Consider the following 18,223-nt stretch of genomic DNA (forward strand, 5'->3'; position numbering starts at 1 on the left):
GCGTAGACTTGGCACACAAATATTGTCAAGTGAGAAGGAAAGTAGAGAAAAAGAAAAAAATAGGAAGAAAGATAAAGGTATGCGCATACCTTTTGTTTCCCCATTTGGTGGATTGAGACCCAAGTTAGCAGAAATTTTGAGGCAGGACTGGGTTATGTTGGAGAAAGGCTGTCCGGAAATCAAGGAGTTTAAAGAGAAGCCCCTAATGTTCTATAGGCGGGAATATAAATTTGAAAGATAGACTAATAAAATCAGATATTGGGCCTCTAAGGAAGGATAGACAGACATTCCTTATAACACCTTAAAAAGGAAATTTTCTATGTCTGGGATGTTGTAATTGTGGAAATATGTGGAAAGGTGACACATTTGCCCATCCGTACAATGGGGAGATTTATAAGATTAAAGAAAGATATACTTGCAGATCAGACTACGTGGTGTTTATGATACAATGCCCTTGTAGTTTGTTTTATGTAGGAGCGACAACTATGGAGATTAGAGAGAGATTTAGTAAACACAAGAGTACGATTAGTAAGGAGATGATGCAGTTACCAATTCCGAAACATTTTAAAGAAAAGGGACATTCTATTAATCAGTTGAGATTTAGGGTCATTGACTCTGTGCCTCCACTTCGAAGAGGTGGAGACAGAGCAGGCCTTTTGCGGAAGAAAGAGTTGAGATGGATACATACTTTGGAAATGTTACAGCCGAGTGGGCTGAATATAGATTTTAATGTAAGTCACCTTTAGGGCCCTATGCGTTCTTGTCTTACCCTTGGTATATGTGGTTTTATTATGGTATATATGGTCCCTTAGGGATTTGCAAAAACAGCACACAAATTGAGAGCCATGTTATTGTCACGGATGTAGTAGAGGAGAACACCAAAAGACAACAAGAAGGAAGGGAAAAGACACTAGGTCTCACCGCTGGGGAAGGAAAAGAGTCACCACCTATAAAACCCTGCTCCTGACCCTAACTCCTATCCATATGGGCACCTCTCGATGGTAGAGATGCCCATGCACAGGAACCTAGAAAACCCTGGTGGCACTCGGATGCCCTAATGGTAATGACAGGGCAGAGACAACCCGCTCCTTCCCTGGTGAAGGAACCAGCATCTCGCTGAGGCCTAGTAAACAACAAGGGTGGGGGGAAATTCTAAATACAACAAGCAGAACACTTAACTGCTGAGGCTGATGGATGATGGATGAACAGGACATCAAGTAGAACCACATTCCAGCTCTTCCAAAAACCAAATGAAGCTATCCAGAGCAAGGAGTGATGGGTAAAGTCAGACTAAATAGGGCTAGGTAAAGGTCACATGATCCACACCTGAACAGGAGGTGTGGACATACAAGCAATACACAGACAAAGTGAAAACAAAACTAAAAGAGGCTGTCAGATCACTAATGTGCAGATAATTTTTCAGACCTTCTAAAACCCTTCTACGGGTGACCTCCGGGCACCCAGGACCGACCTTATCAGGATGAGCTCTGTTGAATGCTCTCACCAGACGACTAGCATTAACATCGATCACTGGAACCCACATCCTCTCCTCTGGTCCATACCCTCTCCAATGAACGAGATACTGGAGGGATCTCCAGAGAACTCGGGAGTCCACAATCCTGCTGATCTGAAATTCTAAATTGCCGTCCACCATGACAGTAGCGGGAGGCAAGGAGGACGGCTCAACAGGTTCAATACATTTCTTTAACAACGATTTATGAAAAACGTAATGGATTTTCAATGCCTGAGGAAGTTCAAGACGGAAGGCTACAGGGTTAACAATGGCAGTGATCTTCCAAGAAGGTACCTTAAGTTTAATGTTTCTTGTAGACAACCACACAGAATCACCTATTCTCAGGTCCGGACCACTCATACGTTTCCTGTCAGCCGCATGCTTATACCTGTTGCCCATCTTTTCCAGGTTATTTTGGATTTTCCGCCAAATAGAAGACAAAGAAGAGGAAAATCGTTCCTCCTCAGGAATGCCAGAATTATGAGCACCAGAAAATGTACCAAACTGTGGATGTAACCCATATGCTCCAAAAAACGTTGACTTATCAGTGGATTCCTGTCTACGGTTATTTATAGCAAACTCAGCTAACGACAAAAATGAAGACCACTCTTCCTGATTCTCTAAAAACAAAACATCTCAAGTAAGTCTCCAGATTCTGATTAGTGCGCTCCGTCTGTCCGTTCGACTGAGGATGAAAAGCCGAAGAGAAGGTCAACTGTACACCCAGACGAGTACAGAATGCTCTCCAGAATCTGGAAACACATCAGAGGGAATGCCATATCGGACACCACATCAGAGGGAATGCCATGTAGTTTCACGATGTTGTCGATAAACACCTGCACTAGAGTTTTAGCATTGGGTAGACTAGGTAATGCAATAAAGTGTGATATTTTGCTAAAACAATCGACAACCACCAGAATCACGGTCTTTCCCGAAGAATTCGGTAAATCCGTCATAAAATCCATGGACAAATGGGTCCAAGGTCTGGACGGGATGGGCAATGGAAGCAGAGATCCGGAAGGCCGAGTATGTGTCACCTTAGCACGTGCACAGGCACCACAGGCTGACACATAGTCCTCAATGCACTTACGCAACCCTGGCCACCAGAATCTGCGAGAGATGAGATCGACAGTCGATCTACTCCCAGGGTGCCCAGCAAGCACCGTACAGTGATGTTCCTCGAAAACCTTGTGACGTAATTCAGAGGGAACAAACAACTTCCCCTGAGGACAAGAGTCCGGAGCATCCTCCTGTGCCTCCAACACCCTGGCTTCGAGATCAGGATAAAGAGCAGATATAACCACCCCTTCAGATAAATAGGGCTGGGTAAAAGTCACATGATCCACACAGGAGGTGTGGACATACAAGCAACACACAGACAAAGTGAAACCAAAACCAAAAGAGGCTGTCAGATCACTAATGTGCAGATAATCTTTCAGACCTTCTAAAACCTGTCACTGGTGTGACAGTTATGGACATGATTTAGTGGTGCTGTGGTGTGTCATGGGACAGTTATGAAGAGAAGAACATATATTGTGGTGGATACATGGAGTAAAAATGGAATATAAAAAATCCTGTTGTCTCTGTCAATAAAGTTGTGTGAAGAGGGACGTGATGTGACATGCGCAGTCCAATAAGTAGAACGTAAGACATGTACAATAAGGACATGCGCAGTAGATTGTTGAACACGCGGAGGAGACATGTGGCAGCCATACTGCAGCTCACATGTATGTGGATGACATTGGGGAGAAGATGTAAGAAGGGGTTTCGTGTATGGGGAGGACAAAATGCTAATCTATACAAAACACAGATGATTGGTTTTAATATGTCGTAATTTAGAAAGGCTTGTGTTAAGCCGAAACGTTGCCTGTTTTCTGTGCTGATCGGGAATAAGCTGGTCATAATTTTTTGTTTCTATCCTGAGGATAGGTCATCAATATTAAAATCCCGGACAACCCCTTTTAAGAGGAGCTATCACCTCTCCTGATATGTCTATTTCAGTAACTACTTGCATTCCCTATTGACGGATCTTTCCCCATTGACTTGCATTGGGGGTCATGCCGGATCCGTCTTGCTCCGCATCCCAGGACGGAAAGCAAACTACAACATGGTGTATGGGAACGCAACTAAACGGAATGGAATGCATTTTGGAGCATTCCGTTCTGTTCAGTTCAGTTTTGTCCCCATTGACAATAAATGGGGACAAAACTGAAGCATTTTTTCCGGTATTGAGCCCCTATGACGTATCTCAATACCGGAAAACTAAAACGCTAGTGTGAAAGTAGCCTAAGGGCAGGTTCACACTGAGTTTTTTTTGGAGGTGGTTTTGAAGAAGATTTTCCTTCAGGTTTTTCAGCCAAAGCCAGAAGTGGATCCAGCAGGTAGGAGAAGTATAAGTTCTTCCTTTATAGTTCAGATTAATTTCTAATCCACTGTTGGCTTTGGCTGAAAAATCTGCAGGAAAAACCGCCTGAATACTTCTTCCAAAAAACTCCATATGAACCTACCCCAAGAAATGTTTCCATTCCTGCAAAAAGTGAAATTTATGACATATTAAATTGTTTTATTTTTGTAGGACTTCTGGCTCCTGGAGATTGAGAAACTAAAAGCTTATGCAGAGAAGGTACTTGCAATACATTACATCAGATCCATTTTGGGCATCGTTGTTTCTACACAGATTTCCACACAGATACATCACTAAATATCAGTGTCCACAGAGAAACTGCGTTCTATTGTTTTCAATAGGAGTCCACACTACCATTTATGTGGCCTCAGCTCAGTTTTTTAGACCATTTAAGAAAAAGGGTCCTGAGAGGATTTGCTGCATTTAAAAGAGGACCTGTCACCACAAAATGTAATCTAAAAGCAGCAGGGTACAGAGCAGGAGAAGCCGAGAAGATTGATATATAGTTTTGTCGGAATAGATTCAGTAAAACTGTAATTTTTACATTTATATCTGCAGCCCTGTGAACAGCTATTGGTACGGGAAGGAGGGTTTATCATTGACTGACAACTATCTCTAATGCACACTTATATGCACAATGTCATCAATCACTGGTAACCCCTCCTTCCTGTACCGACAGCTGTTCACACGAGGTGGAAAAAGCAAAGATATAAATGTATAAATTACAGGTTTTACTGAATCTTTTCCCACAAAACTATATATCAATCTGCTCAGCTCCTCCTGCTCTATTACATGTTGCTTTCAGATTGCATTGCATTTTCTGGTGACAGGTCCTCTTTAAACTTCTACAATGTGGCAGATATCCAAGATTCATCACGGACATGCCAAGCTCTATGCACGAAAAGCTCCATGTGAACTCACTGACACAATGAAACTGCCATTAAGTTGTACTTATTTTGAGCTAAAAATAATTTTTCAATTGTTTTTTATTAAAAATATGGAATCCTTTTTTATGTACAGAGCTGACATGCCTGTGGATTTTCTGTCTTTTCTGTCATCTGGGGAGCGGACTGACTCCTTATCTTTGCTCTCTGACATTATAAACACTCATCAAATCTCAATCCTTATCTTACTGATAAAAATGTGGCTTAAATAAGTGTTTATGACCTCTTAGTAGTTTAGAGAAAAGGGTTATTAGTAGGGATGAGCGAACTCGAACTGTATAGTTCGGGTTCGTACCGAATTTTGGGGTGTCCGTGACACGGACCCGAACCCGGACATTTTCGTAAAAGTCCGGGTTCGGGTTCGGTGTTCGTCGCTTTCTTCGCGCTTTTGTGACGCTTTCTTGGCGCTTTTTGAAAGGCTGCAAAGCAGCCAATCAACAAGCGTCATACTACTTGCCCCAAGAGGCCATCACAGCCATGCCTACTATTGGCATGGCTGTGATTGGCCAGAGCACCATGTGACCCAGCCTCTATTTAAGCTGGAGTCACATAGCGCCGCCCGTCACTCTGCTCTGATTAGCGTAGGGAGAGGTTGCGGCTGCGACAGTAGGGCGATTAAGGCAGGGCGACATTAGGGCGACATTAGGCAGATTAACTCCTCCAAAGGACTTGATTAACTGATCGATCTGCAGCTGTGGATCATTGAGCTGCTGATCCTCAATTGCTCACTGTTTTTAGGCTGCACAGACCGTTTGTCAGTCACATTTTTCTGGGGTGATCGGCGGCCATTTTGTGTCTTGTGGTGCGCCAGCACAAGCTGCGACCAAGTGCATTTAACCCTCAATGGTGTGGTTGTTTTTTGGCTAAAGCCTACATCAGGGTGAAGCTGTCACACCAAGTGCATTTAACCAGCAATAGTCTGTTCATTTTTTGGCCATATACAAAATCAGGGGCAAGCTGCGCCTGTCACCAAGTGCATTTAACCCTCAATGGTGTGGTTGTTTTTTGGCTAAAGCCTACATCAGGGTGAAGCTGTCACACCAAGTGCATTTAACCAGCAATAGTCTGTTCATTTTTTGGCCATATACTAAATCAGGGGCAAGCTGCGCCTGTCACCAAGTGCATTTAACCCTCAATGGTGTGGTTGTTTTTTGGCTAAAGCCTACATCAGGGTGAAGCTGTCACACCAAGTGCATTTAACCAGCAATAGTCTGTTTATTTTTTGGCCATATCCCAGTCTAATTCTGTCACTAAATCCATACCGGTCACCCAGCGCCTAAATACTAGGCCTCAAATTTATATCCAGCTAAATCTGTCCCTAGTGCTGTAGCTGGGCGAGTTATTTAGTGTCCGTTCAAGCACATTTCTTGTTCTGGGTTGAAATACAATTCCCAATTTAGCAATTTCATAATTTAGTGGTTTCTGCTATATCAGAGCTATTTGAAATCTATCCCTAAAAGGGTATATAATATTCAAGGTGCACATTGGGTCATTCAGAATAACTTCACACACACCCGCTACTGTGTATTTCCAAGTCTAATTCTGGCACTAAACCCATACCTGTCACGCAGCGCCTAAATACTAGGCCTCAAATTTATATCCAGCTAAATCTGTCCCTAGTGCTGTAGCTGGGCGAGTTATTTAGTGTCCGTTCAAGCACATTTCTTGTTCTGGGTTGAAATACAATTCCCAATTTAGCAATTTCATAATTTAGTGGTTTCTGCTATATCAGAGCTATTTGAAATCTATCCCTAAAAGGGTATATAATATTCAAGGTGCACATTGGGTCATTCAGAATAACTTCACACACACCCGCTACTGTGTATTTCCAAGTCTAATTCTGGCACTAAACCCATACCTGTCACCCAGCGCCTAAATACTAGGCCTCAAATTTATATCCCGCTAAATCTGTCCTTAGTGCTGTAGCTGGGCGAGTTATTTAGTGTCCGTTCAAGCACATTTCTTGTTCTGGGTTGAAATACAATTCCCAATTTAGCAATTTCATAATTTAGTGGTTTCTGCTATATCAGAGCTATTTGAAATCTATCCCTAAAAGGGTATATAATATTCAAGGTGCACATTGGGTCATTCAGAATAACTTCACACACACCCGCTACTGTGTATTTCCAAGTCTAATTCTGGCACTAAACCCATACCTGTCACCCAGCGCCTAAATACTAGGCCTCAAATTTATATCCCGCTAAATCTGTCCTTAGTGCTGTAGCTGGGCGAGTTATTTAGTGTCCGTTCAAGCACATTTCTTGTTCTGGGTTGAAATACAATTCCCAATTTAGCAATTTCATAATTTAGTGGTTTCTGCTATATCAGAGCTATTTGAAATCTATCCCTAAAAGGGTATATAATATTCAAGGTGCACATTGGGTCATTCAGAATAACTTCACACACACCCGCTACTGTGTATTTCCAAGTCTAATTCTGGCACTAAACCCATACCTGTCACCCAGCGCCTAAATACTAGGCCTCAAATTTATATCCCGCTAAATCTGTCCTTAGTGCTGTAGCTGGGCGAGTTATTTAGTGTCCGTTCAAGCACATTTCTTGTTCTGGGTTGAAATACAATTCCCAATTTAGCAATTTCATAATTTAGTGGTTTCTGCTATATCAGAGCTATTTGAAATCTATCCCTAAAAGGGTATATAATATTCAAGGTGCACATTGGGTCATTCAGAATAACTTCACACACACCCGCTACTGTGTATTTCCAAGTCTAATTCTGGCACTAAACCCATACCTGTCACCCAGCGCCTAAATACTAGGCCTCAAATTTATATCCCGCTAAATCTGTCCTTAGTGCTGTAGCTGGGCGAGTTATTTAGTGTCCGTTCAAGCACATTTCTTGTTCTGGGTTGAAATACAATTCCCAATTTAGCAATTTCATAATTTAGTGGTTTCTGCTATATCAGAGCTATTTGAAATCTATCCCTAAAAGGGTATATAATATTCAAGGTGCACATTGGGTCATTCAGAATAACTTCACACACACCCGCTACTGTGTATTTCCAAGTCTAATTCTGGCACTAAACCCATACCTGTCACCCAGCGCCTAAATACTAGGCCTCAAATTTATATCCCGCTAAATCTGTCCTTAGTGCTGTAGCTGGGCGAGTTATTTAGTGTCCGTTCAAGCACATTTCTTGTTCTGGGTTGAAATACAATTCCCAATTTAGCAATTTCATAATTTAGTGGTTTCTGCTATATCAGAGCTATTTGAAATCTATCCCTAAAAGGGTATATAATATTCAAGGTGCACATTGGGTCATTCAGAATAACTTCACACACACCCGCTACTGTGTATTTCCAAGTCTAATTCTGGCACTAAACCCATACCTGTCACCCAGCGCCTAAATACTAGGCCTCAAATTTATATCCCGCTAAATCTGTCCTTAGTGCTGTAGCTGGGCGAGTTATTTAGTGTCCGTTCAAGCACATTTCTTGTTCTGGGTTGAAATACAATTCCCAATTTAGCAATTTCATAATTTAGTGGTTTCTGCTATATCAGAGCTATTTGAAATCTATCCCTAAAAGGGTATATAATATTCAAGGTGCACATTGGGTCATTCAGAATAACTTCACACACACCCGCTACTGTGTATTTCCAAGTCTAATTCTGGCACTAAACCCATACCTGTCACCCAGCGCCTAAATACTAGGCCTCAAATTTATATCCCGCTAAATCTGTCCTTAGTGCTGTAGCTGGGCGAGTTATTTAGTGTCCGTTCAAGCACATTTTTTGTTCTGGGTTGAAATACAATTCCCAATTTAGCAATTTCATAATTTAGTGGTTTCTGCTATATCAGAGCTATTTGAAATCTATCCCTAAAAGGGTATATAATATTCAAGGTGCACATAGGGTCATTCAGAATAACTTCACACACACGCTTCTGTGCATTTCCAAGTCTAATTCTGTCACTAAATCCATACCGGTCACCCAGCGCCTAAATACTAGGCCTCAAATTTATATCCCGCTGAATTTGAATACAATACATTGGGCCAAATAATATATTTGTTGTTGTGGTGAACCATAACAATGAGAAAAACATCTAGTAAGGGACGCGGACGTGGACATGGTCGTGGTGGTGTTAGTGGACCCTCTGGTGCTGGGAGAGGACGTGGCCGTTCTGCCACATCCACACGTCCTAGTGTACCAACTACCTCAGGTCCCAGTAGCCGCCAGAATTTACAGCGATATATGGTGGGGCCCAATGCCGTTCTAAGGATGGTAAGGCCTGAGCAGGTACAGGCATTAGTCAATTGGGTGGCCGACAGTGGATCCAGCACGTTCACATTATCTCCCACCCAGTCTTCTGCAGAAAGCGCACAGATGGCGCCTGAAAACCAACCCCATCAGTCTGTCACATCACCCCCATGCATACCAGGGAAACTGTCTCAGCCTCAAGTTATGCAGCAGTCTCTTATGCTGTTTGAAGACTCCGCTGGCAGGGTTTCCCAAGGGCATCCACCTAGCCCTTCCCCAGCGGTGAAAGACATAGAATGCACTGACGCACAACCACTTATGTTTCCTGATGATGAGGACATGGGAATACCACCTCAGCATGTCTCTGATGATGACGAAACACAGGTGCCAACTGCTGCGTCTTTCTGCAGTGTGCAGACTGAACAGGAGGTCAGGGATCAAGACTGGGTGGAAGACGATGCAGGGGACGATGAGGTCCTAGACCCCACATGGAATGAAGGTCGTGCCACTGACTTTCACAGTTCGGAGGAAGAGGCAGTGGTGAGACCGAGCCAACAGCGTAGCAAAAGAGGGAGCAGTGGGCAAAAGCAGAACACCCGCCGCCAAGAGACTCCGCCTGCTACTGACCGCCGCCATCTGGGACCGAGCACCCCAAAGGCAGCTTCAAGGAGTTCCCTGGCATGGCACTTCTTCAAACAATGTGCTGACGACAAGACCCGAGTGGTTTGCACGCTGTGCCATCAGAGCCTGAAGCGAGGCATTAACGTTCTGAACCTGAGCACAACCTGCATGACCAGGCACCTGCATGCAAAGCATGAACTGCAGTGGAGTAAACACCTTAAAACCAAGGAAGTCACTCAGGCTCCCCCTGCTACCTCTTCTGCTGCTGCCGCCTCGGCCTATTCTGCTGCTGCCGCCTCGGCCTCTTCCTCCGCCTCTGGAGGAACGTTGGCACCTGCCGCCCAGCAAACAGGGGATGTACCACCAACACCACCACCACCACCTCCGTCACCAAGCGTCTCAACCATGTCACACGCCAGCGTTCAGCTCTCCATCTCACAAACATTTGATAGAAAGCGTAAATTCCCACCTAGCCACCCTCGATCCCTGGCCCTGAATGCCAGCATTTCTAAACTACTGGCCTATGAAATGCTGTCATTTAGGCTGGTGGACACAGACAGCTTCAAACAGCTCATGTCGCTTGCTGTCCCACAGTATGTTGTTCCCAGCCGGCACTACTTCTCCAAGAGAGCCGTGCCTTCCCTGCACAACCAAGTATCCGATAAAATCAAGTGTGCACTGCGCAACGCCATCTGTGGCAAGGTCCACCTAACCACAGATACGTGGACCAGTAAGCACGGCCAGGGACGCTATATCTCCCTAACTGCACACTGGGTAAATGTAGTGGCAGCTGGGCCCCAGGCGGAGAGCTGTTTGGCGCACGTCCTTCCGCCGCCAAGGATCGCAGGGCAACATTCTTTGCCTCCTGTTGCCACCTCCTCCTTCTCGGCTTCCTCCTCCTCTTCTTCCACCTGCTCATCCAGTCAGCCACACACCTTCACCACCAACTTCAGCACAGCCCGGGGTAAACGTCAGCAGGCCATTCTGAAACTCATATGTTTGGGGGACAGGCCCCACACCGCACAGGAGTTGTGGCGGGGTATAGAACAACAGACCGACGAGTGGTTGCTGCCGGTGAGCCTCAAGCCCGGCCTGGTGGTGTGTGATAATGGGCGAAATCTCGTTGCAGCTCTGGGACTAGCCAATTTGACGCACATCCCTTGCTTGGCGCATGTGCTGAATTTGGTGGTGCAGAAGTTCATTCACAACTACCCCGACATGTCAGAGCTGCTGCATAAAGTGCGGGCCGTCTGTTCGCGCTTCCGGCGTTCACATCCTGCTGCTGCTCGCCTGTCTGCGCTACAGCGTAACTTCGGCCTTCCCGCTCACCGCCTCATATGCGACGTGCCCACCAGGTGGAACTCCACCTTGCACATGCTGGACAGACTGTGCGAGCAGCAGCAGGCCATAGTGGAGTTTCAGCTGCAGCACGCACGGGTCAGTCGCACTACAGAACAGCACCACTTCACCACCAATGACTGGGCCTCCATGCGAGACCTGTGTGCCCTGTTGCGCTGTTTCGAGTACTCCACCAACATGGCCAGTGGCGATGACACCGTTATCAGCGTTACAATACCACTTCTATGTCTCCTTGAGAAAACACTTAGGGCGATGATGGAAGAGGAGGTGGCCCAGGAGGAGGAGGAGGAGGAGGAGGAAGAGGGGTCATTTTTAGCACTTTCAGGCCAGTCTCTTCGAAGTGACTCAGAGGGAGGTTTTTGGCAACAGCAGAGGCCAGGTACAAATGTGGCCAGCCAGGGCCCACTACTGGAGGACGAGGAGGACGAGGATGAGGAGGAGGTGGAGGAGGATGAGGATGAAGCATGGTCACAGCGGGGTGGCACCCAACGCAGCTCGGGTCCATCACTGGTGCGTGGCTGGGGGGAAAGGCAGGACGATGACGATACGCCTCCCACAGAGGACAGCTTGTCCTTATCCCTGGGCAGCCTGGCACACATGAGCGACTACATGCTGCAGTGCCTGCGCAACGACAGCAGAGTTGCCCACATTTTAACCTGTGCGGACTACTGGGTTGCCACCCTGCTGGATCCACGCTACAAAGACAATGTGCCCACCTTACTTCCTGCACTGGAGCGTGATAGGAAGATGCGCGAGTACAAGCGCACGTTGGTAGACGCGCTACTGAGAGCATTCCCAAATGTCACAGGGGAACAAGTGGAAGCCCAAGGCCAAGGCAGAGGAGGAGCAAGAGGTCGCCAAGGCAGCTGTGTCACGGCCAGCTCCTCTGAGGGCAGGGTTAGCATGGCAGAGATGTGGAAAACTTTTGTCAACACGCCACAGCTAACTGCACCACCACCTGATACGCAACGTAGCAGGAGGCAACATTTCACTAACATGGTGGAACAGTACGTGTGCACACCCCTCCACGTACTGACTGATGGTTCGGCCCCATTCAACTTCTGGGTCTCTAAATTGTCCACGTGGCCAGAGCTAGCCTTTTATGCCTTGGAGGTGCTGGCCTGCCCGGCAGCCAGCGTTTTGTCTGAACGTGTATTCAGCACGGCAGGGGGCGTCATTACAGACAAACGCAGCCGCCTGTCTACAGCCAATGTGGACAAGCTGACGTTCATAAAAATGAACCAGGCATGGATCCCACAGGACCTGTCCGTCCCTTGTCCAGATTAGACATTAACTACCTCCCCATAACCATATATTATTGGACTCCAGGGCACTTCCTCATTCAATCCTATTTTTATTTTCATTTTACCATTATATTGCGATGCTACCCAAAGTTGAATGAACCTCTCCTCTGCCTGTGTGCTAGGCCTAAATATATGCCAATGGACTGTTGCAGTGGTGGCTGACATGAAGCCTGATTCTCTGCTATGACATGCAGACTAATTCTCTGCTGACATGAAGCCAGATTGTCTGTTACGGGACCTCCCTCCTCTGCCTGGGTGCTGGGCCTAAATTTATGACAATGGACTGTTGCAGTGGTGGCTGACGTGAAGCCTCATTCTCTGCTATGACATGCAGACTGATTCTCTGCTGACATGAAGCCAGATTGTCTGTTACGGGACCTCTCTCCTCTGCCTGTGTGCTAGGCCTAAATATATGCCAATGGACTGTTGCAGTGGTGGCTGACGTGAAGCCTGATTCTCTGCTATGACATGCAGACTGATTCTCTGCTGACATGAAGCCAGATCCTCTGTTACGGGACCTCTCTCCTCTGCCTGTGTGTGTGCTGGGCCTAAATATATGCCAATGGACTGTTGCAGTGGTGGCTGACGTGAAGCCTCATTCTCTGCTATGACATGCAGACTAATTCTCTGCTGACATGAAGACAGATTCTCTGTTACGGGACCTCCCTCCTCTGCCTGGGTGCTGGGCCTAAATATATGCCAATGGACTGTTGCAGTGGTGGGTGACGTGAAGCCTCATTCTCTGCTATGACATGCAGACTAATTCTCTGCTGACATGAAGACAGATTCTCTGTTACGGGACCTCTCTCCTCTGCCTGTGTGTGTGCTGGGCCTAAATATATGCCAATGGACTGTTGCAGTGGTGGCTGACGTGAAGCCTCATTCTCTGCTATGACATGCAGACTAATTCTCTGCTGACATGAAGACAGATTCTCTGTTACGGGACCTCTCTCCTCTGCCTGTGTGTGTGCTGGGCCTAAATATATGCCAATGGACTGTTGCAGTGGAGGCTGACGTGAAGCCTCATTCTCTGCTATGACATGCAGACTAATTCTCTGCTGACATGAAGACAGATTCTCTGTTACGGGACCTCCCTCCTCTGCCTGGGTGCTGGGCCTAAATATATGCCAATGGACTGTTGCAGTGGTGGGTGACGTGAAGCCTGATTCTCTGCTATGACATGCAGACTAATTCTCTGCTGACATGAAGACAGATTCTCTGTTACGGGACCTCTCTCCTCTGCCTGTGTGTGTGCTGGGCCTAAATATATGCCAATGGACTGTTGCAGTGGTGGCTGACGTGAAGCCTCATTCTCTGCTATGACATGCAGACTAATTCTCTGCTGACATGAAGACAGATTCTCTGTTACGGGACCTCCCTCCTCTGCCTGGGTGCTGGGCCTAAATATATGCCAATGGACTGTTGCAGTGGTGGCTGACGTGAAGCCTCATTCTCTGCTATGACATGCAGACTAATTCTCTGCTGACATGAAGCCAGATTGTCTGTTACGGGACCTCTCTCCTCTGCCTGGGTGCTGGGCCTAAATTTATGACAATGGACTGTTGCAGTGGTGGCTGACGTGAAGCCTGATTCTCTGCTATGACATGCAGACTGATTCTCTGCTGACATGAAGCCAGATTCTCTGTTACGGGACCTCTCTCCTCTGCCTGTGTGTGTGCTGGGCCTAAATATATGCCAATGGACTGTTGCAGTGGTGGCTGACGTGAAGCCTCATTCTCTGCTATGACATGCAGACTAATTCTCTGCTGACATGAAGACAGATTCTCTGTTACGGGACCTCCCTCCTCTGCCTGGGTGCTGGGCCTAAATATATGCCAATGGACTGTTGCAGTGGTGGCTGACGTGAAGCCTCATTCTCTGCTATGACATGCAGACTAATTCTCTGCTGACATGAAGACAGATTCTCTGTTACGGGACCTCTCTCCTCTGCCTGGGTGCCGGGGCCTAAATATCTGAGAATGGACTGTTCCAGTGGTGGGTGACGGGAAGCCAGATTCTCTGCTATGGAACCTCTCTCCAATTGATTTTGGTTAATTTTTATTTATTTAATTTTTAATTTAATTCATTTCCCTATCCACATTTGTTTGCAGGGGATTTACCTACATGTTGCTGCCTTTTGCAGCCCTCTAGCTCTTTCCTGGGCTGTTTTACAGCCTTTTTAGTGCCGAAAAGTTCGGGTCCCCATTGACTTCAATGGGGTTCGGGTTCGGGACGAAGTTCGGATCGGGTTCGGATCCCGAACCCGAACATTTCCGGGATGTTCGGCCGAACTTCTCGAACCCGAACATCCAGGTGTTCGCTCAACTCTAGTTATTAGATGTCCTGCAAAAAGTGAAAGTACCAGTCGCACAGCTAGAAAAACTGTTAACCCTCTGTGATAGAATGGCTCAATATTTTTAATAAAGGCCAATTGAAAATATGATTGTTAGCCAAAAATTAGTAAAATGCAATCATGAACAAAAATTGCTTCTAAAGGTATACATAGCCTTTAAATGGGTTGTCCTTCCTGTTAGAGCATATGTGTATCCTACAGGGGTCCTTAATAGTGGTTCATGATCTAGCTAAACCGGTACAACATGGAAGGCAATTATTTGAATGTCCACCATACAATGCCACCTTTGTAATTTTGTGCCTAGATGTGGCTTCCCTTCCCACCAACAATAGTTGATCTTCAGGGGTGAGAGAAGCCAGACCCACTAATCACCTCGCTAGTTTTATTATGAAATGGAGTTATTTTCCTGAAAAAAAGAAAAGCTTAAAGGGGTTGTGTCATTTCAGATATTGGTAGCATATCGCTAGGATATGCCACCCAGTGGCGTATCTATCATGAGGCAAACAAGGCATTTGCCTAGGACGGAACTTGCCAATGGGGCGGCAAAATGCCTTGTTTGCCCCTTGACCCATTGTAACCCCCAGGCGTTCCCATGGTGACGGGGACGCTTGCCTGGGGGTTAGAATATACAATCGAATCTGAGTTTTCACGATCTCAGGGAGATCGTGAAAGCTCAAATCCGATGGTATATTTTAACCCCCAGGCGTTCCCATGGTGACAGGGACGCTTGCTTGGTGGTTAGAATATACAGGGCCACGCCGCTTACAGGAGTACATTTATAAACTGTAATCAGTAACTTTAATCATCGCTGATCTCTTTACTTAGATACCTTACTCTTAGCTCCGGTAACAGCAGGCAGTGCTGGCGGTGCTCATTCACTGACGTCACAAGCCTGCTACTCCCACTAGGCGGCGCAGGCGCGTGACGTCAGTGAGTGAGCGCCCCCCGCACTGCCTGCTGTTACCGGAGCTAAGAGTAAGGTATCCAAGTAAAGAGAACAGCGATGAATAAAGTTAAAGTTACTGATTACAGTTTATAAATGTACTCCTGTGAGCGTCGGAGAGGGGGATCTGTGGATGGCACTGTTTAGGGGGGATCTGTGGATGCCACTGTTTAGGGGGGAGATCTGTGGATGGCACTGTTTAGGGGAGGGGATCTGTGGATGGCACTGTTCAGGGGAGGGGGATCTGTGGATGGCACTGTTTAGGGGAGGGGGAATCTGTTGATGGCACTGTTTAGGGGGGATCTGTGGATGCCACTGTTTAGGGGGGAGATCTGTGGATGGCACTGTTTAGGGGAGGGGGATCTGTGGATGGCACTGTTCAGGGGAGGGGGATCTGTGGATGGCACTGTTTAGGGGAGGGGGAATCTGTTGATGGCACTGTTTAAGAGTGGATCTGTGGATGGCACTGTTTAGGGGAGGGGGATCTGTGGATGGCACTGTTTGGCCGAGGGGGATCTGTGGATGGCACTGTTTAGGGGAGGGGGATCTGTGGATGGCACTGTTTAGGGGAGGGGGATCTGTGGATGGCACTGTTTAGGGGGGGATCTGTGGATGGCACTGTTTAAGGGGGATCAGTGAATGGCACATAGGAAGGGGTGGGGTTTAGAGATGAAGGGGTTTGGCCTTGACAGGAAGGGGTGGGTCAAATTTACATTAGGGGGGTCCCCGAGTTTAGTCTCGCCTAGGGCAGCACAAAATCAAGATACACCACTGATGCCACCAATGCTACATAGGTGCCGTTCCCACCTCTGGGACGAGCTCCTACGTATAGAACACGATCTCTGAAATTAAGAACAGCATGCATGGTGTACTCTTAATTCCTTTGCATGGGAGTCCCAAAACTAGCAGAACAAGTGTGCTTGGCTATTTTCAGAAGTCTCATAGAAATGAATGGAGAGTGCAGGGGCGGATTAAGTGCATGATAGGCCCAGGGCTGTCTACCCAACTCGGGCTCCCCCTCCCTCTATTTTAGTTTTAGGTTTTTTTTCTGTATGAAGAGGCTGTGGTGCTTTGTAAGCATCACAGTCTCTTCCTAGGCCATATGACATCGTTCACATTGTCTAGGTGCAGCTCTGTCCCATCTGAGTGATTGGGGCTGATCTGCAGTACCAAGCACAGTGCTATCAAATGGACAGAACTGTTCTTGGTAAGGAGCAAAGAGGCTGCGGCGCCCACTGGGACATTGCGGTCTCCTCAAACAGCTGATTGGCGGGGGTGCCAGGAGTTGGACCCCACCATCTCATAACTCTCTGAGTACAGATGTCATAGATGTTACCTGGAAAATCTACATTATCTGCAATACAGAAAGTTATCACTGTTATCTGGGCTGTTACATAGGACTGCAGGTGACAAATTAAAATTTTTGTTGCCAAATTTAAAATACATATGATTATGATAAAAAAAAAAGATGAGACACAGTTCACAGTAGTGAGCCAGCTCTACATATCGGGGAATACAACATCACATACCTGTTACATCCAGTGACATCTCCTGTCATGTAGACCTTCTCTTTCCTCTTCTCCTCCGTTTGACCCAGAACGTTAACTTATGACAAATTCTTTCAGCCGCATCTCATCTCTACAGAGTTTGTTACACAGACACATTAGAGGTCTCATAATTGGGGTCATATATCAAACTGGTGTAGAACTAGCTGAGGTGCTCATAGCAACCAATTAGATTCCACCTTTCATTTTCCAAAGGAGCTGTCAAAAATGAAATGTGGAATCTGTTGCTATTGGTAACTAACCCAGTTCTACTTTATACCAGTTTGATAAATTACCCCAAAGGTCCCTATAGTGTCTACAGCAATTATAATGTCCCCTAGATTATCCCCAGTAATAATATTGTGCTCCAGGTAATTGTCACGGAATAGAGTTGTTGCCGTGACACTGTCGCCGTGCATTCTGGTTGCCGGTGGCAGCGTGTGTCTGTTTATGCATGTGTGCGCGCTTTCCCTTTAAGGTTGTTTTCCTTCCCTTCTGGTGTGCACGGGGTTAAGGTGTGAGCTTGGTGGAGCAGGGTGTGGTCTTAGGTCTCTTTATATTCTGTTGCTGTGAGACTGAGATCATTGGTATGTCTGCCTTTGTTTGAGAAGGGACTTGCTCCTTTCTTGGATGATTATCTGAGGGTCTTCCTAGTTGTCATTGATGTCTCCTGTGATGTCTTCTCTTTGCCTTGCCTTTCCTAAATTGTTGTCTGTGAGTTTGGTGTGTTATTTTCAGGGTGATATTTGTATGTCATTTTGTGTTCCATGTCTGGTCAGTGTGGTGTTTGTGATCAGCATGGTTGCTTGACATTTACCCTGTTTGTCTGTTGTGTCCTCCAGAAGGGGTCTCATGGTTCCCTTATCCATGGTTTCTGGTCTGGTGGCATCCTAATTTATCCCAGACATTGTACGGTGGGGGGTTTCCCCTACTCCCCATTGCCACACACGCCGCACCATGACATTACCACGCGCGCCGCGCCATGACTTCACCACATAGGCCTCAGGCCTACTAGGCTTTTA

General features: G+C 46.4%; 1 protein-coding gene across 1 annotated transcript in view; it reads left to right on the top strand.

Annotated features, from left to right (window-relative positions):
* The window catches only part of LOC122936285 (restin homolog), a 38,667-nt gene that overhangs the window by 6,860 nt on the left and 13,584 nt on the right, over nt 1-18,223 (top strand). Inside the window, exon 5 of the mRNA XM_044292415.1 lies at nt 4,089-4,136. Coding sequence (XP_044148350.1) covers nt 4,089-4,136 — 48 coding nt within the window. The remainder of the gene's footprint in view (nt 1-4,088; nt 4,137-18,223) is intronic.

This window comes from Bufo gargarizans, chromosome 4, assembly GCF_014858855.1.
Source record: "Bufo gargarizans isolate SCDJY-AF-19 chromosome 4, ASM1485885v1, whole genome shotgun sequence".
NCBI classification, from domain to species: Eukaryota; Metazoa; Chordata; class Amphibia; order Anura; family Bufonidae; genus Bufo; species Bufo gargarizans.